This window comes from Mustela nivalis (genome assembly GCF_964662115.1).
Source record: "Mustela nivalis genome assembly, chromosome: 2".
Taxonomy (NCBI): domain Eukaryota; kingdom Metazoa; phylum Chordata; class Mammalia; order Carnivora; family Mustelidae; genus Mustela; species Mustela nivalis.
In genome coordinates this window covers 164,993,183-165,015,815 of record NC_139021.1, presented here as the reverse complement: position 1 = coordinate 165,015,815, position 22,633 = coordinate 164,993,183, and the positions used below count along the sequence as shown (strand labels likewise).

At 43.8% G+C, this 22,633-nt stretch overlaps 1 protein-coding gene across 4 annotated transcripts in view; it reads left to right on the top strand.

Annotated features, from left to right (window-relative positions):
* The window catches only part of SORCS1 (sortilin related VPS10 domain containing receptor 1), a 505,841-nt gene that overhangs the window by 397,862 nt on the left and 85,346 nt on the right, over window positions 1-22,633 (top strand). For all 4 annotated transcript variants that reach the window (XM_082714247.1, XM_082714246.1, XM_082714244.1 and 1 more), the window contains exons 10-16: window positions 4,906-5,052; window positions 14,434-14,536; window positions 14,801-14,877; window positions 16,740-16,831; window positions 18,122-18,229; window positions 20,136-20,253; window positions 22,335-22,465. In XM_082714247.1, the coding sequence (XP_082570373.1) occupies window positions 4,906-5,052; window positions 14,434-14,536; window positions 14,801-14,877; window positions 16,740-16,831; window positions 18,122-18,229; window positions 20,136-20,253; window positions 22,335-22,465 (776 nt within the window). The remainder of the gene's footprint in view (window positions 1-4,905; window positions 5,053-14,433; window positions 14,537-14,800; window positions 14,878-16,739; window positions 16,832-18,121; window positions 18,230-20,135; window positions 20,254-22,334; window positions 22,466-22,633) is intronic.

Genomic DNA, 22,633 nt, shown 5'->3' with positions numbered 1-22,633 from the left:
CATTCCATATATTAATTTTATGATGCTGCGACTATCATTACTTCCACTTTAAACATAGGTAAATGGAGGCAGAAAATGCTATCATTTTTGCAAGATTACGAAGCTAGCTAAGTGGGAGAATTAGGATGTGAGTCCTAGAGTATGCAGAACTTTTAACAGACTATTTGTGTCTCTGGAAGGATTTGCACTTGTATTTGATTGTGGCCCAGCCATAACCCTTAGACTGAAAGTCATTGAAGGGTAGGATAAGCAGTATTAGACTTTACCTAGAAGTAGAGGAAAGCAGACAAGCAAAAGAAAACAGTCTTGGGAAAAAGCCAACAGAAGCAGACTCCACAAATGATAGCTCTGGACCTTTTCACCTCCTTCTGACCCAGGTCCTGAGTCCGCAGTTATAGCTAAATTCAGGCAGTGCTGTTGTTCTGCCTCCCAGTTTTGTCCGGTGGATGTGTTTCCGTAAGAGACGCCTAGAAACAAGCGTCCTAAAATTCTGTCATCCCTGAATAGCACAAATGCCCCAGTGGCATCACGTGGGATAGGAAACAGAAGACAGCATGCCTGATGGCCGCCAGAGCAAAGGAGACAGGATGAATGTGTCTGAGACGCGTGATTCCTGGTGTTTTCGTCTGGTGTGGATGATGAGAGGGGGGTCTGACAGCTTTGGAAAATATCCTCCCTCCTCTGGGAAGGGAATATTAATTAATGATGATGAAGAGCGCTTTGGCTTAATGGACAATGACAGTTCACCCCAGCCAAGTGGAAAGGGTCGTGTTGGGAGTGAAGCCACCTGGCTGGCAAATTTGGGACGCACAGAATGTGTGCATGACTGAGCACAGTGGGCAGCATGAGGAAGACATACCGACGAGCCGTGCTTGTTCGTTGGCACATGCTGTGTCTTCTGCACGGACGAGTGCCGCCTCTTTGAAAGAGAAAGCTCAACAGTTGTGCTGATGCGCTTAGACCTTGATTTCTTGGGGAAGGGTGCCTCGTACAATCCAGCGTAGGAGGTAGAGAAGAAAAATGCTCTCCCTTCCCGGGCTTATTTCTTAAAGGACGCAGAATGTGCTAATTATACTTAAGGCTACTCTCTCCTTAGGAGAGGAGTGCTGCCTGGTTAAGTCAGTAGGGAAGAAAAGAAACTTGGGCATTTTGGTGGGGAGCGGGCTCCTTGATTACAAAGTCACCCCTGGACTTTCTCCCTCTGAGTATATGTTTCTCCTGGCTGCAACCCTCTCTTTGGAGCAGAAAAACAGCTTATGTCCAAAGCGCAAAGCAATCATGGTCACAGATACGTTCTCTTTCTTGCCCCGCTTGTTGATTCATAATTTTTATTCTCTTCAGATTTTGACACCTTGCATTTGTAGTTGAAGTCTGAGACCAAGAGGGCGGGAGGGGTCATCTCCCAATGGGCAGTAGAGTCAGAAACCAGCAGTAAGTCTTGTTCACGGGTCTTCCCAGTTTAGCCTCTGTGTGGAGCCCGTGAATGAAAGATTGGGCTAGACTAGAACCATCTAGACGTGCCATACAAAAAACCAAGGGAGTGGGCAGGTAGAGACATATCAATGTGTTATCCAAGGAGGTGGGAGATAGCCTGTATGAACCAGCGGAGTGAGATAGGAGAAGGAGAGCAGCGCCCTGACGCTATCACCCGGCGGCACAGTAAGTGTGCAGATGGGCTTTGTGATGGCCTGAGGTTTGAGCTGTAGCAGTTCTTATTTAAAGCCTAATCAAAATGGCGTTTTGGCCCCTAGGAGATCAGAGAATAAGAAATAATAACTAATTACCTTTGAGACTTCCGGTATCACACTCCCCCATGAGCCACAAAGAAACATAAGTAGCTTCTCAACTCACTCAGCATTTTTGAGCGGAATTCAGAAAGGTAAGTAAGGTAGCAGGTCTTTCCCCCAAAGGAAGACAGAATCCATGATGTGTGATGTGTCATTCCCACAGGAATATCCTCGTCAGAAACTGTGTTCACGGGAAGGCATGTCTTCATCGCGGGTAGTACTTTTCCCCATCCTGCGCCAACCCTCAGCGCCACCCATGCCACACAAATAAACACATGCTATGAACACTGAAGTTGTCTGGCAACATAAACCTGTCCTCCCTATCCTGAATGGAACCCCAGACCTTATACACACATATGCACATGCATATACACACAAGTACACACACAATCCGTATTCTGGGCACTGACACTGCTTCCTTAATTTCCAAAGTGACATCCAAAGTAAGAGGCTAGAGGTTCCAAGAAATAGAAGCTGAAACCTCACAAAAGAGCACTTTAGGAAGGTGCCTTATGCCTAGAGGGGCACCAAGACACCCACAAAGACGGACTACTTGGGCTTAGAGCAAAACGAGCAGTGAATGGTACCAGAAACCGAAACGTCAGGGTGACCATCTCGGCAGGGCCGACGAAGGCAAGAAAAGTAAAAAGACACGACAAATGGGATTTTCACAGATTAAGCGCGTTGGCCACAAGAAGAGAGTAAGCAGAGCCACTCCAGCTCCATCCCCTGTTGTCCCGGATTACCTCTGCTTTGGCAGGTTTTTATTCCTCAAGATAAACCAGAAGGCCAGGCTGCCAAAGATGAATTACAAAGCATAGCTCTCCACTCAAGTGGCATTTGATAATGCCAAGCAGTCGGGGGCCAATAAAGTCACCGCTTCTGCAAATCAAATGAACCTGTTCCTAAACACGTAGAACCCTGCTCTGACACTCTCGCCAAAAGAGGGCGAGGGCAGGAAGGAAAATGGGCAATGAAACGACAGGAATAGGTAATCATTTCATTCTCTCTGTACTGACTGTAACCTCGAGTGTCGAGCGGTTAAGGCAGCATTGTTTCTCATGGAGGAGGACGCTATGGAGAGGAAAGGAGCGTGACTTGTGAAAATTCTGATTCACGAAATTTCATTTTTAAAGAACTGGCAGTTTAGTCATATTTAAATATGTAACAGCCTCTGGAACATATGCAAAACCACTATGGGGTTCCCTGGTGGGCAGTCCTTATGGAGCTGGGAGAGTGAGTAATTGACGACTGTCGGTAATTAACACACCAGCACCGGGAAGTGCCCTGCTCCTGGAATTTATGTCTCCCACATTTGTCGCGGATCAACAATGCATAAGAAACTATCTGCTTGCTGTCGATTGCCCAAAATGAGGCTTGTTTTCCTAAGTAGTATTTATCTGCTTAACAAACTTGTCGTTCCAAAGGAATACGAAGTTGGCCCAACTCTAAATTATCCCATATGCCGCATTGGCAGGTACAAACGAATGAGGCTTGACTGTGTCAGAAGCCAAGGTAACATGTACATATTCTGTTGCTCGAAACCCAGCCTCTTCGTGTTGAGAAATTCAGAGCTGTGTTTGTAAAAGCACACTGTACGTCAGATGGATTTGAGTGTGAACTCCAGCTCTCTGTTATCGTCAGCAATGAAGTTTGGTCTACGCATCGGTTTCTTCGTCCATAGAATCTGGGCTATAGCTGTGAGACAGGTTTGTAGTGAATAGAAGCGGTTCAGTGTATAAAGCGTTGTGCAGAGTCCTGGGTGAATGGCACGGATTCATGCTATTTTTTCCCTCTTCTGCTTAAAGATTTTCATATTCTCCTGTAAAGCGCCTGAGATAAGTGGGTTCACATATGCTTATTAGCTTGTCCACTTACTCCCTATCTGAGCTCCACAAAGCCACTCAGTCCAAGTTTCTGTTTTCCTTATCTTCAAAATGCGGCTGCTGGTAATTCTATCTCACGGTTCCCGTGAGCATTACATGGGATGACCTGCGCTGTTGCACATATTCAGACCCTGCTGTCCCCGGCCCTCAGTCTTCCTGGGTTGTCACAATTCCAAATAGGGTGAAGTGGGTATGAATGCATTGAATACACTTGAAGGTGCTTGAAAAATATGGTGTGCAACTCAGGATTCGTGATCACGTGGCTTTACCAACTTAGCAATTTGAGTATTTTTCCTCAAGTGTATAAGAGAGAAGGCAATCATATCGTCAGAGCCAAGTAATGAAGAAGGACCATTTATAGTGGGAGCAGGCATGATAGCAATGGAGGTGGGGATGACTTCACAACTTCGGGAAACCACTGCTGCTTTAGGTTTAAAAGCTCTGGGTGTGTGTGTGTGTGTGTGTGTGTGTGTGTGTGTGTTTATTTTTATTTTATCAAAAGCTGTTCTCTGTTGTTCAGTGTATTTCAGCGGCTTAATAGAGCCATCTTTTTAGAGAACAAAAAAGGGGGGGAACAATAGCAATTGGATCCTGAGCTTTAAACTGAACTTTGCCGATTGCCCCAATCTGTACACAGCTCAGTGACTTGGAGAGCTGTTAAGAGCACGGTCTGTGAAGCTATCAGTTCGGAGTTAAAATTTCAGGTCTGCCGCTTACTCTCTGTGTGACCTTCGGCAGCATGACCTTGGACAAATCACTTTACCTGGATGAGACTGGGTTTCCTCATGTGTGAAAACGAATAAGTTATACTTAGCCAAAAGGATTGCTACAAAGATTAAATGAGATCCAGTCTTTAAGCTATGGTACTACGCCTAACATCAAATTAAAGTCACCATATTTACGTATCATATACCGAGCAGCAGAACTGAAAGCATCAGATTGTAACTCCAGGAGACTGCGAGCTACCACCAACCTACCTTAGAGGAAGTAAGAAGCTTCCATCAAAATAATACTACCACCGCCATACCATTAGGGGCAAAGATGTATTGCTCTTCTGTGCCACAGTTCAGGGAATCATTATAGTTAAGCATTACTTCCCTTTTCCTCATCCTCACCCTCTCTTTTCTCCACGTGCTTCTAGCTGAATTTGACCGTCACTTCTTTTTTTAAAAGTAAATAAATACATCCTACCTCAAATTGATGTACTTTTCAGCCATGTCAATTTTTCCCAGGTAGCAGGGATAAAGGGAATGTTCTTGGCTAACAAGAAGATTGACAACCAAGTGAAGACTTTCATCACGTACAACAAAGGCCGAGACTGGCGTTTGCTGCAGGCGCCGGACACGGATCTAAGGGGGGACCCTGTGCACTGCTTACTGGTAAGTTTTCACATTGGAGAAGAATGTTCCGCACAGTGGAGGGCTGGAAGCGGATGATATACAAGCAGATGAAGATGGTTGCAGGGCTCGTTGTTCAGTCGGTGAACAAAAAGGGACAGGGCTGGGCGGGAAGGCAGGGTGTGTGGAAAAGAGTCCCTGTGCTGATTTTTGTGTGGGCCCATGACATAAGAGGGCATGAGTGGATTCCTTGCTGACATCAAGGATTCTGAGTTGTGACCAAAGGTCTGTGGAGGACCTCAAATTACAGTTTTAGGGAGAGTGATAGTTTCCATGTATGGTGAGGATAGACACCCTTCCTTTCCCATGAATGGCTTGTTATATAGCCAATGATGCATCAATTCAGCTGTAGAATTGATGAACTAAAGATTTTTGTAGATGTGTTTTCCAGCAAAGGTATTTAGTCATATTTTGAGGGGAGTTTGTACCTCAAACTAGGGTAAGAACTACGGATTTAAACCCTCACTGGTACCCTTTGTAAATATTTGGTTCATCTGAGTCTCATTCCGTAAAGCTGGGGTTGGTAAACTATATGGCCTGTCAGGCCAATATGGCCCACCACTTGTTTTTCTACATAAACCTTTACTAGAACTCAGTCTTGTTTAGTTACAGACTGACTTGCTTTTGCTCTCTATGGCAGAATAAAGTACTTACGGCAGGGACTGTATGGTATATAAAGCCTACAGCGTTTATTATCTGGCTCTTAAAAAAAAAGGTTTACTGATCCCTCCTCTGAAGTATGAATTTCTTTTAGTTGTCTGCATTTGGACACTGAGTAGACAGATCAGCATGGTTGATATATATATGTATAGATATGATTACATGAAGATGTCCAAGACGGGGATCGGGGTTGAGTCTTGACTTCAAGGAGTTTACAGTCACCTTGAAGAGACTAGAATGATAAATAAGAGATTGTAGGGCCACATCTCACTCCTCATAGTAGCTCTGGTGGTGCCCCGTGCTGGACACAGGAGTAAATAATGAAGGCAGGAGTAGGGAGAGATTAATTACAAAAAAGTGTACTTAAGTGCTCATTTCTGTGAAACAGTTTATAATAAAGGAGAGATCAGTATGTAAACCTAGAGGGGAGACTTCTTCATTTTAGTATGAAGGGTTTGGTTGTGTATACACACACAGACACACACACACACACACATCAGTGTTCACAGTCTTCATACAATTCTGACTCTGATGTTACCCACGCTCAACTTGCTGTGTCCCAGAAAGTCTGAACAGTCCCTTTGCGGGCTCATCTCACACCGCTGTAGGCAGGTCACCCTCCTAACTCGAGAAGATGCCAGCAGCCATGGCTTGACCTTATTAGTTGCAAAGAATATCACAGTTGTCCGTGTGCATCAGGGAAGCAGTCTAAAATTCAGCCTCCCACTCAGCTTCCACCCTTATTACTGGCAACTTACAGGGGGGAGAAAAGCCCGTTGTTATTCTAAGTGCAAAAAGCTGGTGACAAAGTAAGGAAATGTGGCAGTTATTGAATGCCTCCTCTGGATAAGGCACTGTTTTGTAGCATTAAAAAAAAAAAAAAAAAAAAAAACACCACAGAGCTACCTTCCTCGTTTTGTGCTTTCAAGTTGGGGTATCATGGTGTTTAGCCAGAGAAGCTTGGGATGCCCAGTGCCTCAGTGCAGTCCTACATCCTACCATGTACTTTGGAGATTCAGTGCCCATGAGAGAGAACTAACTGTAGCACCTACAGAGGCTTTGTCTGTCATCCCTCCGGCATCGCAAACAGGTCCTGACAAATGCCTCTGACACAAAGCACTTAGTGCAGCACTTCCTGCTCCGCCTCCAGCCCAGTGTTAGGAAGCATTTTTTTTTTTTTAAAGATCGTATTTATTTATTTGAGATAGAGAGAGAGAGCATGAGCAGGAAGAGAGAAAAAGGGAGATGGAGAAGTTGACTCCCCACTGAGCACAGAGCCCACCTTGGGACCCAGGACCCTGAGATCGTGACGTGGACTGAAGGCAGACATTTAACCAGTTGAGCCACCCACCCACGGAGGAGGTCTTAACGCTGTGCCTCCAAAATATAAAAGCGGTGTCAGCTTGCTTACCCATCTCCACTGGGACGGTCCTAATCCCAGCCACCTTCATTTCTGTCCTGTTCTGCAGTGACGGGCTCCCAACTGGTCCTCGCTTCTCTACCTGGCAATCTCTTCTCCACACGGCAGCCAATGAGATCTTTTCTTTTGTAATCCAGTTTTACTGAGATGAACCATACATAAAAGTACCCATTTTAAGAATAATAATTTGATGAATCTTGACAAGTGTAGATACACCGATGGGACCAGTACCTCAGTCAAGAGAGAACATTTCATCACCTTCAGAAATTCTTTTGTGCCCTTTTGCACTCAGTTTCCACTCCCCTGGCCCTAGACAAGCACAAATCTGCTTTTCTTTACTACAGATTAGATTTATCTTTTCTCACATTTTATGTAAATAAGATCAACTTGAGCTTTAAAAATTCAGATGTTTGCCCCTCCTTTATGTGAAGTTTCTGATGACTTTCTAACCCGGGGAGAAAAAGATTGTGACGTCTCATAGGGCCCAACTCCTGTCTGCTCTCCTTCCTGCCGTCTGGGTTCTCTCTTCCGCTTGCTTACATAAGCTGGGAGAGGGCAGCACCTCTTTCCATACTTTTAGCTCACTGCACTCCTTTATGTCTTAGACCCCTGTGTTCACCATTATTTCTCCTAAAATGCCATTTCTGTAGTGTGGCTTTCTCTTGGCTTTCAGCTTCGAGCCTGATTACCTGAATCTCAGAGGCTTTCTTCAGCTTTCCCTAAGCTGGGACTTGGCCCAACTCTTGCTTACCTATGAGCCTTCTCATGTTCTGAAATCAGCACGTGTGCTGGGCGGGTTGTCTGTTCTGCCTCCCCCTGCCAAACCAGGAGCTGCACGAGTACAGACACCATGGCTGTCCTGGCCACTCCAGAGCATCTGCTCACAGATCAACCCCGTGGCGGATGTTCAGCACGTGTTGTTGGGATGGGCGTGGTTCGTCTAAAGCGATGCTTCATTGGCAGGTGGTGTTGGAGTTTCACGTCTGGGCTTGAGTGGAAGCTTTCCCTTGCCACTGACAGCCACACGGAGGGATCTGTCACAATACCCCTCTCTGAAGCCCAGAGGCTCAGGTTGACCCTACAGTTAGCAAAATCAGTAGGCTCATTAAGATCCAGTGAGGATGAATTAATGGGCTCTGGATGTGTGGCACCTAGGAGTCTTTTGGCCTCCCTCATTAACCCTGTTTGATGTTAGTTTGAATCGAGTTTTAGAAAACAGGCTGAGAAAAGGAAATGACAAAGGGCGGGTGGGGCAGGGACTGGAATCACTTATAAAAAATCTGCTAAAGGCACAAAATAGGAATGAAAATCTTTGAGCTACAGGAGACCCGGACCGTTAAAAACCTCCTTTAGGCTTGGGAGCGGGTGGCAGAGAGGAGATAAAAAAAAGTGCTTTTAGGTTGTGAGTACTTAGAAAGTGACAGTGTCACCGAAAGCACAGCCTAGTGATTAGAAAGGCGATTTTCCAGCAGGGCTGTTACAAATGTGGAACAAGTTCAGAATTACAGCCCCAAACGGAATGTCCTTGGTAAAATGCATTCTATAGAAATAAGACATCCAGAGTAATTTGAGGCTGTATTTTTAGGACTTTCAGACTGATTGCCCAAAGGGCTCAGCTAGGATTTCTTTTCTCTGAAGAATGCATTGTACTGTTAGATGGGGTATTACAGGTCATGGTCCACCTGCCTCCAAAGCCTCAGGATTGGGCTCCCAAGAGGCGAGATGTGAACTGAGCCTGTGACAAATCCTTCGGGTCCCCAGGGAAAGCATAGTGTTCTGTGGAGAGAGGCTGTGACTTCTTTATGCATTCAGCAGACAGTTCTCTGCTGGAGCTAGCCAGCCAGCTTCCCCAGGAAATCCTTGACCACACATCCCACTCCTGCACAAAGGCTGTGACTCTGCATGGGGTATTGGAACAGAGTGGAACTGAATCTCCAGGAGAGTACCTGAGCCCCACGAGAAAAAAGTGCACCCAGACTCAGCCTCTTGGCCCACAGCTCTCTCTCTTCTTTGCCATTGACTCTTTACTAAAAATCTAAGGATTTCTAGTTCCAACTCAGGATCATAGAGAGCGGGAGTGTGTGTGCAGGGAGTGGATTTGGAGGATACTATTTAGGACTTCAGCGGCTGCCTTATTATTTATAAAAGGTGTGATTTGGCTTGTCAGTGTAATACCCAGATTAGGAGCCCTAGGGATATGAGTACCATGAAGACAAGACCTAAAGGCTGTTAGTACAGAGGTTGGGGAAAAGAGAAAGTGGAATGAGAAGCTGATTGATTCTCAAATAATCTAACAGTTTTTTAAAGTTGATTTTATTCAAGTTGGGGGCGGAGGGCATGTCTCCTATCAGTTAGTAATTCTCCATTGGCCATCCACAGTGCAAGAAGACAGTAGCTAGTTAATGCATCATTTAAATCCAACAGACAGATGTTGGACACTAGCAATGGCCAAAGGATTTCACGTTAAAATGAAAAATAAAATAATATGGCAAAACATTGGGACTTTGGTTCTTTCCACAGTTTGGCAACTATGGCCATTGCCGCTATGAACATTGGGGTACAGATGGTCCTTCTTCTCACTACAACTGTATCTTTAGGATAAATACCCAGTAGTATAATTGCAGCTTCATAGGGAAGCTCCATTTTTAATTTATTTTTTTATTATTTTTAAAATTTTTTAATAAACATATAATGTATTTTTATCCCCGGGGTACAGGTCTGTGAATCGCCAGGCTTACACATTTCACAGCACTCACCATAGCACATACCCTCCCCAATGTCCGTAACCCACCACCCTCTCCTGACCCCCATCCCCCCAGCAACCCTCAGCCTGTTTTGTAAGATTGAGTCTTTTATGGTTTGTCTCCTTCCCGATTCCATCTTCTCTCATTTATTCTTTTCCTACCTTTCAAACCCCCCACGTTGCATCTCTGCTTCCTCATATCAGGGAGATCATATGATAGTTGTCTTTGTCTGGTTGACTTATTTCACTAAGCCTAATACCCTCTAGTTCCATCCACGTCATCGCAAATGACAAGATTTCATTTCTTTTGATGGCTGCATAGTATTCCATTGTATATGCCCTTCAAGAGCTGAATGGATAAAGAAGATATGGTATACACACACACACACACACACACACAATGGAGTGCTAAGCCTCCATCAGAAAGAATGAATATCCAACTTTTGTATCGATATGGACAGGACTGGAGGAGATTATGCTGAGTGAGATAAGTCAAGCAGAGAGAGTCAGTTATATGGTTTTACTTACTTGCAGAGCATAAAGAACAACATGGAGCACATTGGGAGATGGAAAGGAGAAGTGAGTTGGGGGAAATTGGAGGGGGAGACAAACCATCAGAGACTGTGGACTGAGAAACAAACTGAGGGTTTTGGAGGGGAGAGTGGTGGGGGCTGGGGTGAGCCTGGTGGTGGGTATTAAGGAGGGCATGTATTGTATGAAGCACTGGGTGGGGTGCACAAACAATGAATTTTGAAACACTGAAAAATAAAATAAAATAAAATAAAATAAAATAAAATAAAATAAAATAAAATAAAATAATAAAAAAACAAAACACAAAAAAACATTGGGAGCTAGAGACCCACAATGGGTTTCAGTGGTCTGTGAACTCCCTGGAATTGAATACAGAACTCTGTGTGCATTTGCCTTTGAGTGTTTTTTCTTGGGACAGAGCTCTTAATTGGCCTCAGATCCTCAAACTCTAAATCTGATCTTGAAAAGATGAAAGACGAGGGATCCAGTTGCTTCTAGGCTTGACCAGCTGGTGATAGCCCCGTGACTGTGTGTGAGGAAAGACACAAAGGGTCATTTCCAAACATGTACTGCGCGGCTCCCTTCATTCTCTGGAATCGGCCACGAAGTCCTGGTGGTCTCAGTGTACAGTTCCGTATTTTCTTAATGTGGAAAGATAAGAGGAGTAGAGAGATGCCTTTGGGGCTAACTGTACTTTGACTCTACTGAATTAGAGAGAACTCTGGAAAGATGCTCAGATATTTATGACATGGTTGGTAGAGGGAGAAAAGAGGGTGAGAAGGTTGGAGAGAAGGCAGGAAAAGAGAGGTAAGCGAAGTGTCCCCTGCCTGGGCAAAATGTGCCTAACAATCAGAGACCTTGTCCTGTGTCCTGCAGGATTTGGCAGGGGCTTGATAGCCATTATAATAAACCTCTCCATTAATTGTTGATGACTTGACTCTGACGGATGTCCCAAGCTGGTCAGGTACAAAAGTTCAACTTAAAAAAAAGTAAAAATGAATCGCTAAACGTTGTTTTTCTTTGAGCATTGATGGAGACTATGTAACTTCCTTGAAAAAATGGAAAAAATGGAAGGAGGCGGGGGAAAAAAAGCCACGAATATTCTCCTCATACCAGCTGGGGGCAATCCAGTACTGCAAATGTGAGAGTGGAGAAAAAAAGTGCACCAAAAAGAGCACTTCTAACGTTGTTGCTACGGCCTGAACTGGTGTCTTTTCTTCTCAAATTAATTTATCTCGAGCCTCTGAGAGCCCTAACAACAGAGCAAGGACGAGATGGCCGAATGAAATCGCCCTCTTTCCTTTGTAACAGCAGATGCCCTATGTCAAATAATCCTTGATCAGGTCAGATGGCGTCTGAGTTTCGGAATCTTCTGGACTGCTGGGTGATGAAGTACGTGACAAGTATCTGGCTCAGCATGGCAGACTGGGTGCTCCCTTAGCTGCGGGTGTTCTGCTCTGTTGGGCGACACAAGGGACCCTCCAGGAAGCCCATGAGACCCAGCTAATCCCCTAGGAGTTCTGGACTTTTTGGAATGCCATGGAGATGCTCAACATTAATTTGACAATGTGGTTTCCACTCGGCCCAATGTACTTCTGGCCTTGTTCTGAGTGAGATGTTCAACAAAGGCCTTTCAGGTGGTCCCTCGTATAAGGCATTGTTTGATTCTTCGAGCATCTATTGGCTGTCTCTTTTAGATGCTAGGCCAGGTTCCACAGAAGACTCCCAAGGGTGGTATTTGACGTTTTCTCTTTATTCGTAGTGTTTCTCTCTTAGGAAGATAAAACTGTACATACCTCGCATAGCTAATATGAGATTGCACATGGTCAAATAAACTGTTGTCAATCCGAGAAGGGGAGATCGTGATAGGCTACAGCTGTCAGGAAAACTTTCATGGAGGTGCAGTTTACCGTCTCTGCTTTACTCTGTCTTAACATCAGCGCGGCACAGCCCTGTCCGGGAACGTGTCCAGCAGACAACACTACCTGTTCTTTTTTTTTTTTTTTAAAGTTTATTTTTTATTTTCAGCATAACTGTATTCCTTATTTTTGCACCACACCCAGTGCTCCATGCAATCCGTGCCCTCCCTAATACCCACCACCTGGTACCCCAGCCTCCCACCCCCCACCCCTTCAAAACCCTCAGATTGTTTTTCAGAGTCCATAGTCTCTCATGGTTCACCTCCCCTTCCAATTTCCCCCAACTCCCTTCTCCTCTCTAACTCCCCTTGTCCTCCATGCTATTTGTTATGCTCCACAAATAAGTGAAACCGTATGATAACCGACTCTCTCTGCTTGACTTATTTACCTGTTCTCATAGTCTTCTCGGGCAAGAGGAAACCAAACCTCTGGGTCCAAAATATTCTTTTTAGAGGGGCAGTCTTCCTTACTCTCATGAAACGTTGTAAAGTAAGAATGCCTTTTTTCGGAAACCCTTCCATGTCATTTTTAGGCAAAACCCATCACTTATAACGATCATTGTCCCTGGAGAGTTTACTCTGTCTTGCAGGGAGGAAAGGCCCTGTTGGGGATCCACTGTTTGACTTCACCAGTATTTTGGCCGCTTTCATCCCTCTGCTTCATTTTTAGTTTTTCATTGACTTTATCCCATATAAATTTAATCATATCTCTGTAGCTCTTTGAATATCTGCTGGCTGAGACTTACAGAGCAGAATGAAAGTAATAACAGAGATACATTGGTAATTCCAAAAACTCAAGTCGATAAGATTAGAAAATAATCTTTTTGAGAGATGAAAAGAAATGCAGGTTCAGATACAAACTTGTAGTTTTTGACAACTCAGTCCTAGAACTGTTTTAAATGAAATTCATGTAAGATTTATTATCCTGTATTTGAAAACTGTTGGTATCTTAATCAGAGAATTTGATCGAGATTTTTACACACAGATTAAAAAGTCCCTCAAATTTTCATTTGAATTGTTATTACTAGTGCATTTTGTCTACAGGCATGACTTTTATATTGACTAATACAGATTCTGATCACACCCTTACGTGGATATTGCTTTGATTTCCTGGTAGACGTTAGATGAGTTTCAGATGTCTTTCTGCACCTTCTGGACAACCAAGACTGATGTCTCCAATGGGCGGTGGCCAAGAGATACCAGCTGACTTCTTCAGATCCCCCCCAGCTTGAGCAAATCCTTTTTTTTTTTTTTTTAAGATTTTATTTATTTATTTGACAGGCAGAGATCACAAGTAGGCAGAGAGGCAGGTAGAGAGAGGGGGGTAGAAGCAGGCTCCCTGCTGAGCAGAGAGCCCGATGCGGGGCTCGATCCCAGGACCCTGGGATCATGACCTGAGCCGAAGGCAGAGGCTTTAACACACTGAGCCACCCAGGCACCCCTGAGCAAATCTTTTTACCTGATTTTTCTACCCCATTTTTCCTCCTCTGTCTTACCTGGCTAAACTCTTCTACTTCTTTTCTTTGTTATTGGTATTGCTCGGGCCTGAAATGTTCTTTATCTTCCTGAACATCTCACCTGCAATCCCTACCTTACGCATCTTTGCTCAGGCGCCATTTTCTCCTTGAAGCCTTTCCTTATCCAAAGTTGGACACACAGTCATGTCAGCCTCTAGAACTTCATGTTTCTTCCTTACTGATCTTATGGCTGTTATGCTAGTCTCTCTTGATGGTAGTCAATAGAAAAATCTTAAATTAAGTACCATATAATGGCAGAGACCAAATGTTAGTCAATGTAAGTCTTTCATAAGCTACGCCTAGTGCCTTACAGATAGAGCACTAAGATATTTGTTGAATGGCCAAATGGCAATCAAGGCAGTAGATCAGACCTAACATGAAGATGCTCCCTCCTTCCCCAGTTTGGCACCTGTCTTATACTTAGTGGACACCAGATACCTGTGGAATAGGAGACGGGTACATGAATGAACGGCTAGATGGGTTGGGTGGATGAATGCATGGATCCTTTGAATCTGGACTTTAAGTGATGGTTTAGATTACATGTCTTTATGACCCTCATTTCTCCTCTTCTCAGCCCTATTGTTCACTACACCTTCACCTTAAAGTCTCTGAGAATCCCTACACATCAGGGATCATTGCCAGCCGAGACACAGCGCCCAGCATCATAGTGGCTTCAGGTAAGAAGCTTGCCTGGTGGGCTTGCTGTTGCAAATTGTATTTATTTTAGAAGCTAGATATCTGTGCTGGGAACTTAATAAGCAAGCGAAAATATTTTGGAAGTCACCCAAACAACTGACCCTGGAGAAACTGTGCTAAGAAACCCTTGCTCACGTACAATGTTGACAGTCTCAGTCTGTCTCAGGCAGCATAGGTGGCCAGTAGAGCCTATTGTTAGCTTTTGCAAGCAGCTCCTTTCACTGATGGTGACATGCTTTCTCTAGGTAATATAGGTTCTGAATTATCAGACAGCGACATCAGCATGTTTGTCTCGTCAGACGCAGGGAACACCTGGAGGCAGGTAAGAAGACATCCTGGGTTGAGTTGCTGCATTTTAAATGACATATAAACATTGTTCAACTTGGTTAAATTCTGGGAACTCCTTTGGCTCTATGTAGATCCTAAAGCTTGTCAATGTGTTTATTTCCTTTTTTGTTTTATGAGAATCTTAAATAAGTCTTTGAGTTTAGCAAATAATTATGCAATGTGATTTTTTTTGGTCATTCAATAAAAATGACCCTTTTTTCAGAGCCTCTATGTAAGAAAGTTTGTAAGTTACAATGAGACCAAATTGGAGCTGACTGAATTTTTTTTCCACAAAAAAAAACCAGGATCCCCAAGGGGTTATTATATAGGAACACGGAGCCTGGAGGGTGGATTCTATCCCCAACACTCAGTTGCCACCATAAATCCCCCTTGCCTTGGAGTCAGACTAGAGAGGAATGCAGTAATACAGAAACAGCCATTACCCAGGTGGTGGTCTGAAATGTTTAAATTTCATGTGCAGAAGACAGAGTAATAACCATCAGGGTGCATAAGTTGGGAAACGTAGAAATGGAATCACTTTAAACCAACGTGTTTAGCTTAAATGCTTCCTCTCTATATTCTAAATGAAAATTAGATACCCATAGCTTATAAAACAAGCATTTAATGAGGTTTAGCAATCATAACAAGATATGTGTCTAATGCATGGTTGTTACACTTCAATAAATATATTTTAATAACCTGCTGACGTTTAATTATCATACAATAACTAGCACCATAAATTGAAACCTAATGCACAGGTAATCACACAGAAATGAGAATACTCTGCTTTAAATTTTAGACCGAGATGTCCATGCCATGGTCCAATTACCATTTCCTAGCCTCAGACCCTTCGTAGATCCTCCATGTGATTCACGTGGTTTGAGAAGAGTGAGGCAGGAAGGATATTTGCTTAAGTTGCTTAAACCCCAGGGCTGTTTGATCTTGGGGCATGTAGGAACTTGGACTATGAAGCTGCCTCTGGCGAACAGTTCAAGAGCCAGGATCCCATTTTGTTGCTTCCAGCACCCAAACCAAGCAGAGAGCTCTCTACATCTGTAGTCCTGGGATATCTTTTAGGTAGAAGAGATAAACAAGAGGGAAAATAATTATGTCTGTAGTGTAGCCACAGACAAGGCAATACCAACAACACAATTATGAGAAAACAGTACACGTCTCGTATGGAGAGGGCACAGAAATTGTTTGCAGCCCCTCTCCACTTGACTTCAAGTTGATTTCTGCACATTCGGTGAAAAACCTAAAGGACACATGTACCCCAAGTTGATTCCATTTTGATCAGAACTACATTAGGCTTGGTAGTGAATCTATGAATTGAACAAGAACGGCTTTCTTTTGTAGTACTTGGACACTTTGAAGTAATTACATTCTGGAAAGGGTACAGTAACGCCGCAGGTCGCAGCCCCGTGAGTTACTCTACGCCTGGCCTTAGACAGATCCCATCTCTCTAAACCTGTCAAAATGAGAATGTTGGAGTAAGGTATCTCTAAGCTTTCTTCCTTCTAAAGATGTTGTACAATAAGATGGTTACCCAGTATTCTGACATCGTCATCTGTGGGAATCAACAGAATTTACCACAAAGAGATGGGATTATAAATATGAACACATAACTCTTAATTCTTCAGAATTCTTTTGTGGCGCACCTAAAAGCATTTCGTATAACTCCAGTGGTACGTGTGGTCCCCCTTGGGAAGCACTGACTATAGCTGTCTCTCCAAAGATTTTGGGAAACCCTGTTCTCTCATGGGAGGGATTTATCTCCTCAGAGGAAGACTCGTGCTCTGAACTCTGGGCATGTGTGGATGTGGCGTGTGTCCATGTGGCTGTGTTTCCCTCTTGCAGATCTTTGAAGAGGAACACAGTGTTTTATATCTGGACCAAGGTGGAGTCCTGGTGGCTATGAAGCACACGTCGCTCCCGATTCGACATCTCTGGTAAAGGCATGGGTCATGACTGGATGGCCCCATCCCGCTAAGCCCAGCTGACGGGTTGGATGTCGGATGGGGACTGTGTTGGCAGAAAAACATCAGTGTCTACTAGAACATAATTTATAGCTTTACTCTATTAAAATAAGATGATTGCCTGCAGTTTCCTAGAAGAAGGAGGAAAGGGAGAAAGGAGAGAGAGAGAGGAAGATTGAGACTGATTCTGCCCCTGAGAGAGGAGTTAGTTGCATGGTGGTTTTCACATATGTCAGTGCCCTCCCTCTTAGTACCTACCTTATTGCTTCAGGGCACTCCCGCGTACAGTGGCCTGTCGGGTACAATGGGCAGAAGTTAAGAGTAGCTTAACGTGTATTCATTTTGTGTGTCTGCACAGAGATCAGCAATTCGGGGCACATCTCTCCCTGTCTCTTTCCCCTGCTCCTCCTTCCTTGGTTTCCTTTGGCGGGGGTGGTGGGATGGGGTGACAAACCACAGCTCTTCCTGGAGGTCTCACACAGAGGGATGTGCAAGCCCTCCCTTCCAGAATGCTTTCTAGAAGGTTCCTTCATCTGTGTTTTTGAAAGGGGCTCTCTCCACTGGCAAGCTTGTTCAAAACCAAAAGCATGATTTTCCCTCTGGTCTTAGTTACTTTGGAGACCTACGGGAAAGCTGCCGAAATAAGAGAAACAGAGGCTTAGCCTGGGCGGGGGAGACATCCACAGAGAAAGGCAGAGCCGAGGAACCATCCCGTGCAAACAGCAGGGATGCAGACCTCTCTTGCTCTCAGGAGCCAGTCCTTCTGTACCCCTCCTCCATGAGTCAGCTCGGATTCGTAACAGAGTAGGAGGGAAGCTGCTCAGGATTTGCTCACTTAGAGGCAGCTGGTTCAAGTCCCTCTAAGTAGGTCTCATAAGGCCATTGCTCCTCAGAATCACCAGTAAAGCCTGCTGCTAGATTGCAGTGAGGTTTGGGAGAGGGTCACATTGAGATCTAAGACCTAATAAAATATCCAAATTAAAAAAAAATTCTATCAAAGACATTATTATTCCCATTTCGTACAGCTCTCCCCTTATAGCTGTTATAACACATCTGGGTCCCAGATTGCTTGGCTAACGGTATTTCTACCTTCTGATGTAATTAAGAATACTTATTCATATAAAAGGCTCACTTTGACAGTGCCCCGGGTACTTTTAAAATGTATTCTCTCCTGGCTGATAGTATCTTTCCTCTGAAAGGACTTTTTTTTTTTTTTTTTTTCCTTTTGAGATCTGATGCCTATTATTTTTTTTCTTTCATTAGGTTGAGTTTTGATGAAGGGAGATCTTGGAGCAAGTACAGTTTCACATCTATTCCACTTTTTGTGGATGGGGTTCTGGGAGAGCCTGGGGAGGAGACTCTAATTATGACGTAAGTGGAAAAGTATCATGTCTTCTAATCATAATATAAATCCAGGAACATGTTGTGTTTTGTTTTCTTTTTAAAGATTTGATTCATTCATTTATTTGAGAGAGCAAGAGAGCATGAGCCGGGCGGGGGGCTGAGGGTGGTGGCGGGAAGAGGCAGAGAATCGAAGCAGATCTCATGCCATGCACAGAGCCCCGTGTGGGGCTCGATCTCACAACCATGAGATCTCGCCCTAAGTCAACACTGAGATTCAGACATCAAATGGACTGAGCCACCCAGGTGCCCCCAGGAAACCTATTGTTTTTAGCAAAGCCTACTCACTGCTGTTAGATTTGAAATTGCCAGCAAGGTCAGTACATCTCACTTCACTGTTTCTCAGCAAAAGGGAAAGAAAAATGTGGGTGCCCATTTTCTTGGCTCTTTAATAATTAGGACACCCGCACTGAGCGCTGGCAGCAAGAGGACACAACTTATTTCTTCCTATACTGAATGGGCCTGGGGAAATGAGACGTGATTGTTTCAAAAGAAAATAAAACTATAAATTTAAAACTTTAATAATAAACTGAATATACAGAAAATCACAGGCATTTAAGAATGATTTCACTTTAAGACAGAATACAGCTTGATCAAAACCCGACAAAGGATTTTCTTTTTTCCTGGCTCTTTACCGAACCCACTTGTGAGGTTATATTAGAAAAACCGTGAGAACAATCTGTTCTTGTGAAATTGTATTTGCACTCATTCTTGTCTGGAAAGCGATGATCATTAATTTGTGAAAGACTTGATTAATGACTTGCCTGCTTAAGGGTTTCAAAACACGAACGTTGAATTTGTAATATGAAACTGTGAAGGGTTTTTTGTTGTTGTTTTTTTTCATCCCCTAAAAATTGGACATGGAAAACAGAAGTTTTAAAGTAGTCAACCCTGTCATCAATTAAAATTTAAAAAACAATGAATAGTTGGAACGATTTCTAATTTTTTCTAATTTTTTGTTCCTTCTTTTAATGATAGAAAAGAGCAACAAAAATTTAGTATGCCTCTTAGCTGTGCTTTTGCTCACCAAACACAGAGCCAGATGAGCTGTTTGTTCCATAATTTGCCCTTTATTCAGTTATCTTTTTTTTTTTTTTTTTTTCAGTATTTTATTTATTTATTCATGAGAGACAGGGGGAGAATCAGGGACTCTGATGCAGAACTTGATCCCAGGACCCTGGTGTCATGACCTAAGCCAAAGGCCGACTATTCACCAACTGAGCCACCCAGGCACCCCTCTTATCCGGTTTTCATATTTGCAGAATGCAGATGAAAAAGAGCTGACTGGAAAGGCTACTTTGTGGCTTTTCTCCACAGTTGGCTCTGACTGGTGACTAGATACCTGAGTTTGTCTGAGTAAGGAGAGAATGCAGAGTGCCGGACGCAGTTCTCACTACCAGGCCCTCCTGCCACTCTCCCCAGGGACAGGCAGGACAGTGAAATAGCACAAAAACCGTGGAAACCACGGACCTTAGCAGGAGAACCTAGGTGTGTAATCCTGGTGGACCACATCGAAGTCAGCACTTGTGATCGTTTCCTTAACTGTTTTTTTTTTCTTATCAGCCATTCTTGTGGTAAATAGGCAGAAGTGAGTTTTTCGTCAGACTCCACCCGAGTTCTGGGCTCTGACTGGACGGGTTCTTAGTGATTTGACTTTCTTTTTTGCACGTTAGCGAAGCGCTCTGAGCCTCAGATTACCCATGGGTGATTCAGAGCCAGTAACAGTCACCCTCCCCATCACTGTGTTTTGGGGATTAAGTGATCTGCTCAGTGTAGAGTGTTGAGTGTTGGGCTAAGCTCGCGGTAAACCCCCAGCACAGGCTAGCGACTGGCATTGCTCTGATTGTGATTATTTTTCTCATTGCGAACCCTGTAGCGTGTTTGGACACTTCAGCCACCGCTCCGAATGGCAGCTGGTCAAGGTGGACTACAAGTCCATTTTTGACCGACGGTGTGCCGAGGAAGACTACAGACCCTGGCAGCTGCACAGCCAGGTAGGGGGGGCCGAGCTGAGGGGCAGTCCTGGTGGAGGGCATGGGGTGTCTGTCGTGCAGGTGTAGGAATTGGGGTCCTCACGGCCACAGCTTACCTCTCCGGCTTCATCTAAAGCTACATCGACTGATTTCTTACATGTTTTGTGTTCCACAACAGTGAACAAACTCAACACTTATGGCTTGTTGTGAAATAATTTCTTTTTTTATTGTACTAGGATATAATGAGATAAAATTCAAATGTGCTTGGCTTAGATTTACAACTCAAAATGAAATACCAACTCAGCATGCGGATCCAAACAGAATTTATCTGAGCATGTCGTGTGGGCGCAGGGTAGGGGCAGGGGTGAGGAGAGGGTCTTCAGTTTTATCGAGCAATGCAAACGGAGACATAAAATAATAAAATTACCCTCGGTAGGCGGTGCCAGTCCAATCCTTCCCTGTCACCCTGTGATTCCCTGGGATTAGGTGGTGCTTCTTGCCTCCTTCCAAGGCACTCAAAGTACAAAGACGCAGAATCATTAGTAGGAAGCGTTCCTTCATTCTGGGTCCTCAACTGATCAGCTTGTAGCTGAAAGCATCTCTCCTTTGATTTCCAATGTGGAAGTCATTCTGCAGGTTCCTCCAAGGAGAGACAGCAGGTCCCCCTGCATAGCCATCACTATAGTCAAGCAGTAACACATTGTATCCCCAAACTTAGACTAAGTACAACTGGATCCTTCAACCACATGGGTTTGAACTGCACAGGTCCACTTACATGCACATTTTTTTTCAATAAATGTAGTCCAGTGCTCTAAATATTTTTATCCTCCTTATGATTTTCTTTTTTTTTTTAAGACTTTATTTATTTATTAGACAGATAGAGATCACAAGTAGGCAGAGAGGCAGACAGAGAGAGAGAGAGAGAAGATGAAGCAGGCTCCCTGTGGAGCAGAGAGACCGATGTGGGGCTCCATCCCAGAACCCTGGGATCATGACCTGAGCTGGAGGCAGAGGCTTTAACCCGCTGAGCCACCCAGGCGCTCCTCCTCCTTATGATTTTCTTAATACCATTTTCTTTTCTCTGGCTTACTTTATTGTAAGAATACAGCATGTAATACATGTAACATACAAAATCTGTGGTTCATTGGCTATTTACATTGTCAGGAAGGCTTCTAGTCTGTGGTAAGCTATTAGTAGTTAAGTTTCGGGGGATTCAAAATTATACGTGGATTTTTGACTGTGTGAGAGGGTTAAAACCTGTAACTCCCGCATTGCTCAAGGGTCAGCTGGAATATATTTACATCTAGATGTGTCTATGAGATGGAGCCAATTAAAAGGAATTTGCTCAAAGGACAAAACTCTTTGCTGTCCTTCAGACGCATAGCTGTGTTTGACAGCTCGGGCTGCATCCGCCAAAATCCTATACTCTTTTTTGGAGACTCAACAATAAAATCACTGCTCATTTACATTGCTGTTATTTTCCCCTTTGGGATCCACAGGCACTGTGGTATTCAAAGCTTTTATTTATTTTGTAGAGAAACACTGAGTTTAGTTCTCTCACTTGCCTGGTAGATGGACATAAAATCCGTGCTATAAAGTCATGTGGGCAGAGGCACAATAAATTGAGGCAAAATGGATCTTTATATTTCTTAGCAATACTCTTCTTTCATAAGCTCGTAAATGACCAGGTGCATAAATCTTTTATTATAGAAGAATTGAACTTAATTACCATAGATTTGTCGGCAGTACCTTTATTTGTTAAAAGCTGAGTCTGAGCTGTCTGTGTGTCCCTTGTAGCATGGAGTCTCATACCTTGCCAAGCAAAGGTTTGTCAAATACATGATGAGTTAACGATGTTTTTTGACACACCCTCCAAGTTTCTTAGAATTGTCTTTACAGTTGCATTCTACACTGGGGTTCTAGACATCAAAAGTAAAATGCTGTTAAAAAAAAAAAAAAAGTAAAATGCTGTTAGCACAAAGCAGACGACCTGTGTCCAGATTACACTAAGGCTTGGGTACCTCTCCCCGAGTGTCTTGATGTGGAGCGGGGAGGGTCCGAGCTTTGTCCCCAACTGCCTGGGATCCTTTGTCTCCTTACAGGGGGAAGCATGCATCATGGGAGCAAAAAGGATATACAAGAAACGAAAATCAGAGCGTAAGTGTATGCAAGGGAAGTATGCAGGAGCTATGGAATCTGAACCCTGTGTCTGCACAGAGGCTGATTTTGACTGGTAAGCTTGTGCTGTCACTCCATGGGGTCATTCCATGTATCAAACCCATTTGCGTCTTAATGAAAGCCAAGATTTAAAATAATAGTAGCGAATATATATATATATATATGCATGCTGTCACAAGCCTCATATTCTTATGAAATTACCTCTTGAAGACAACATGGTTCA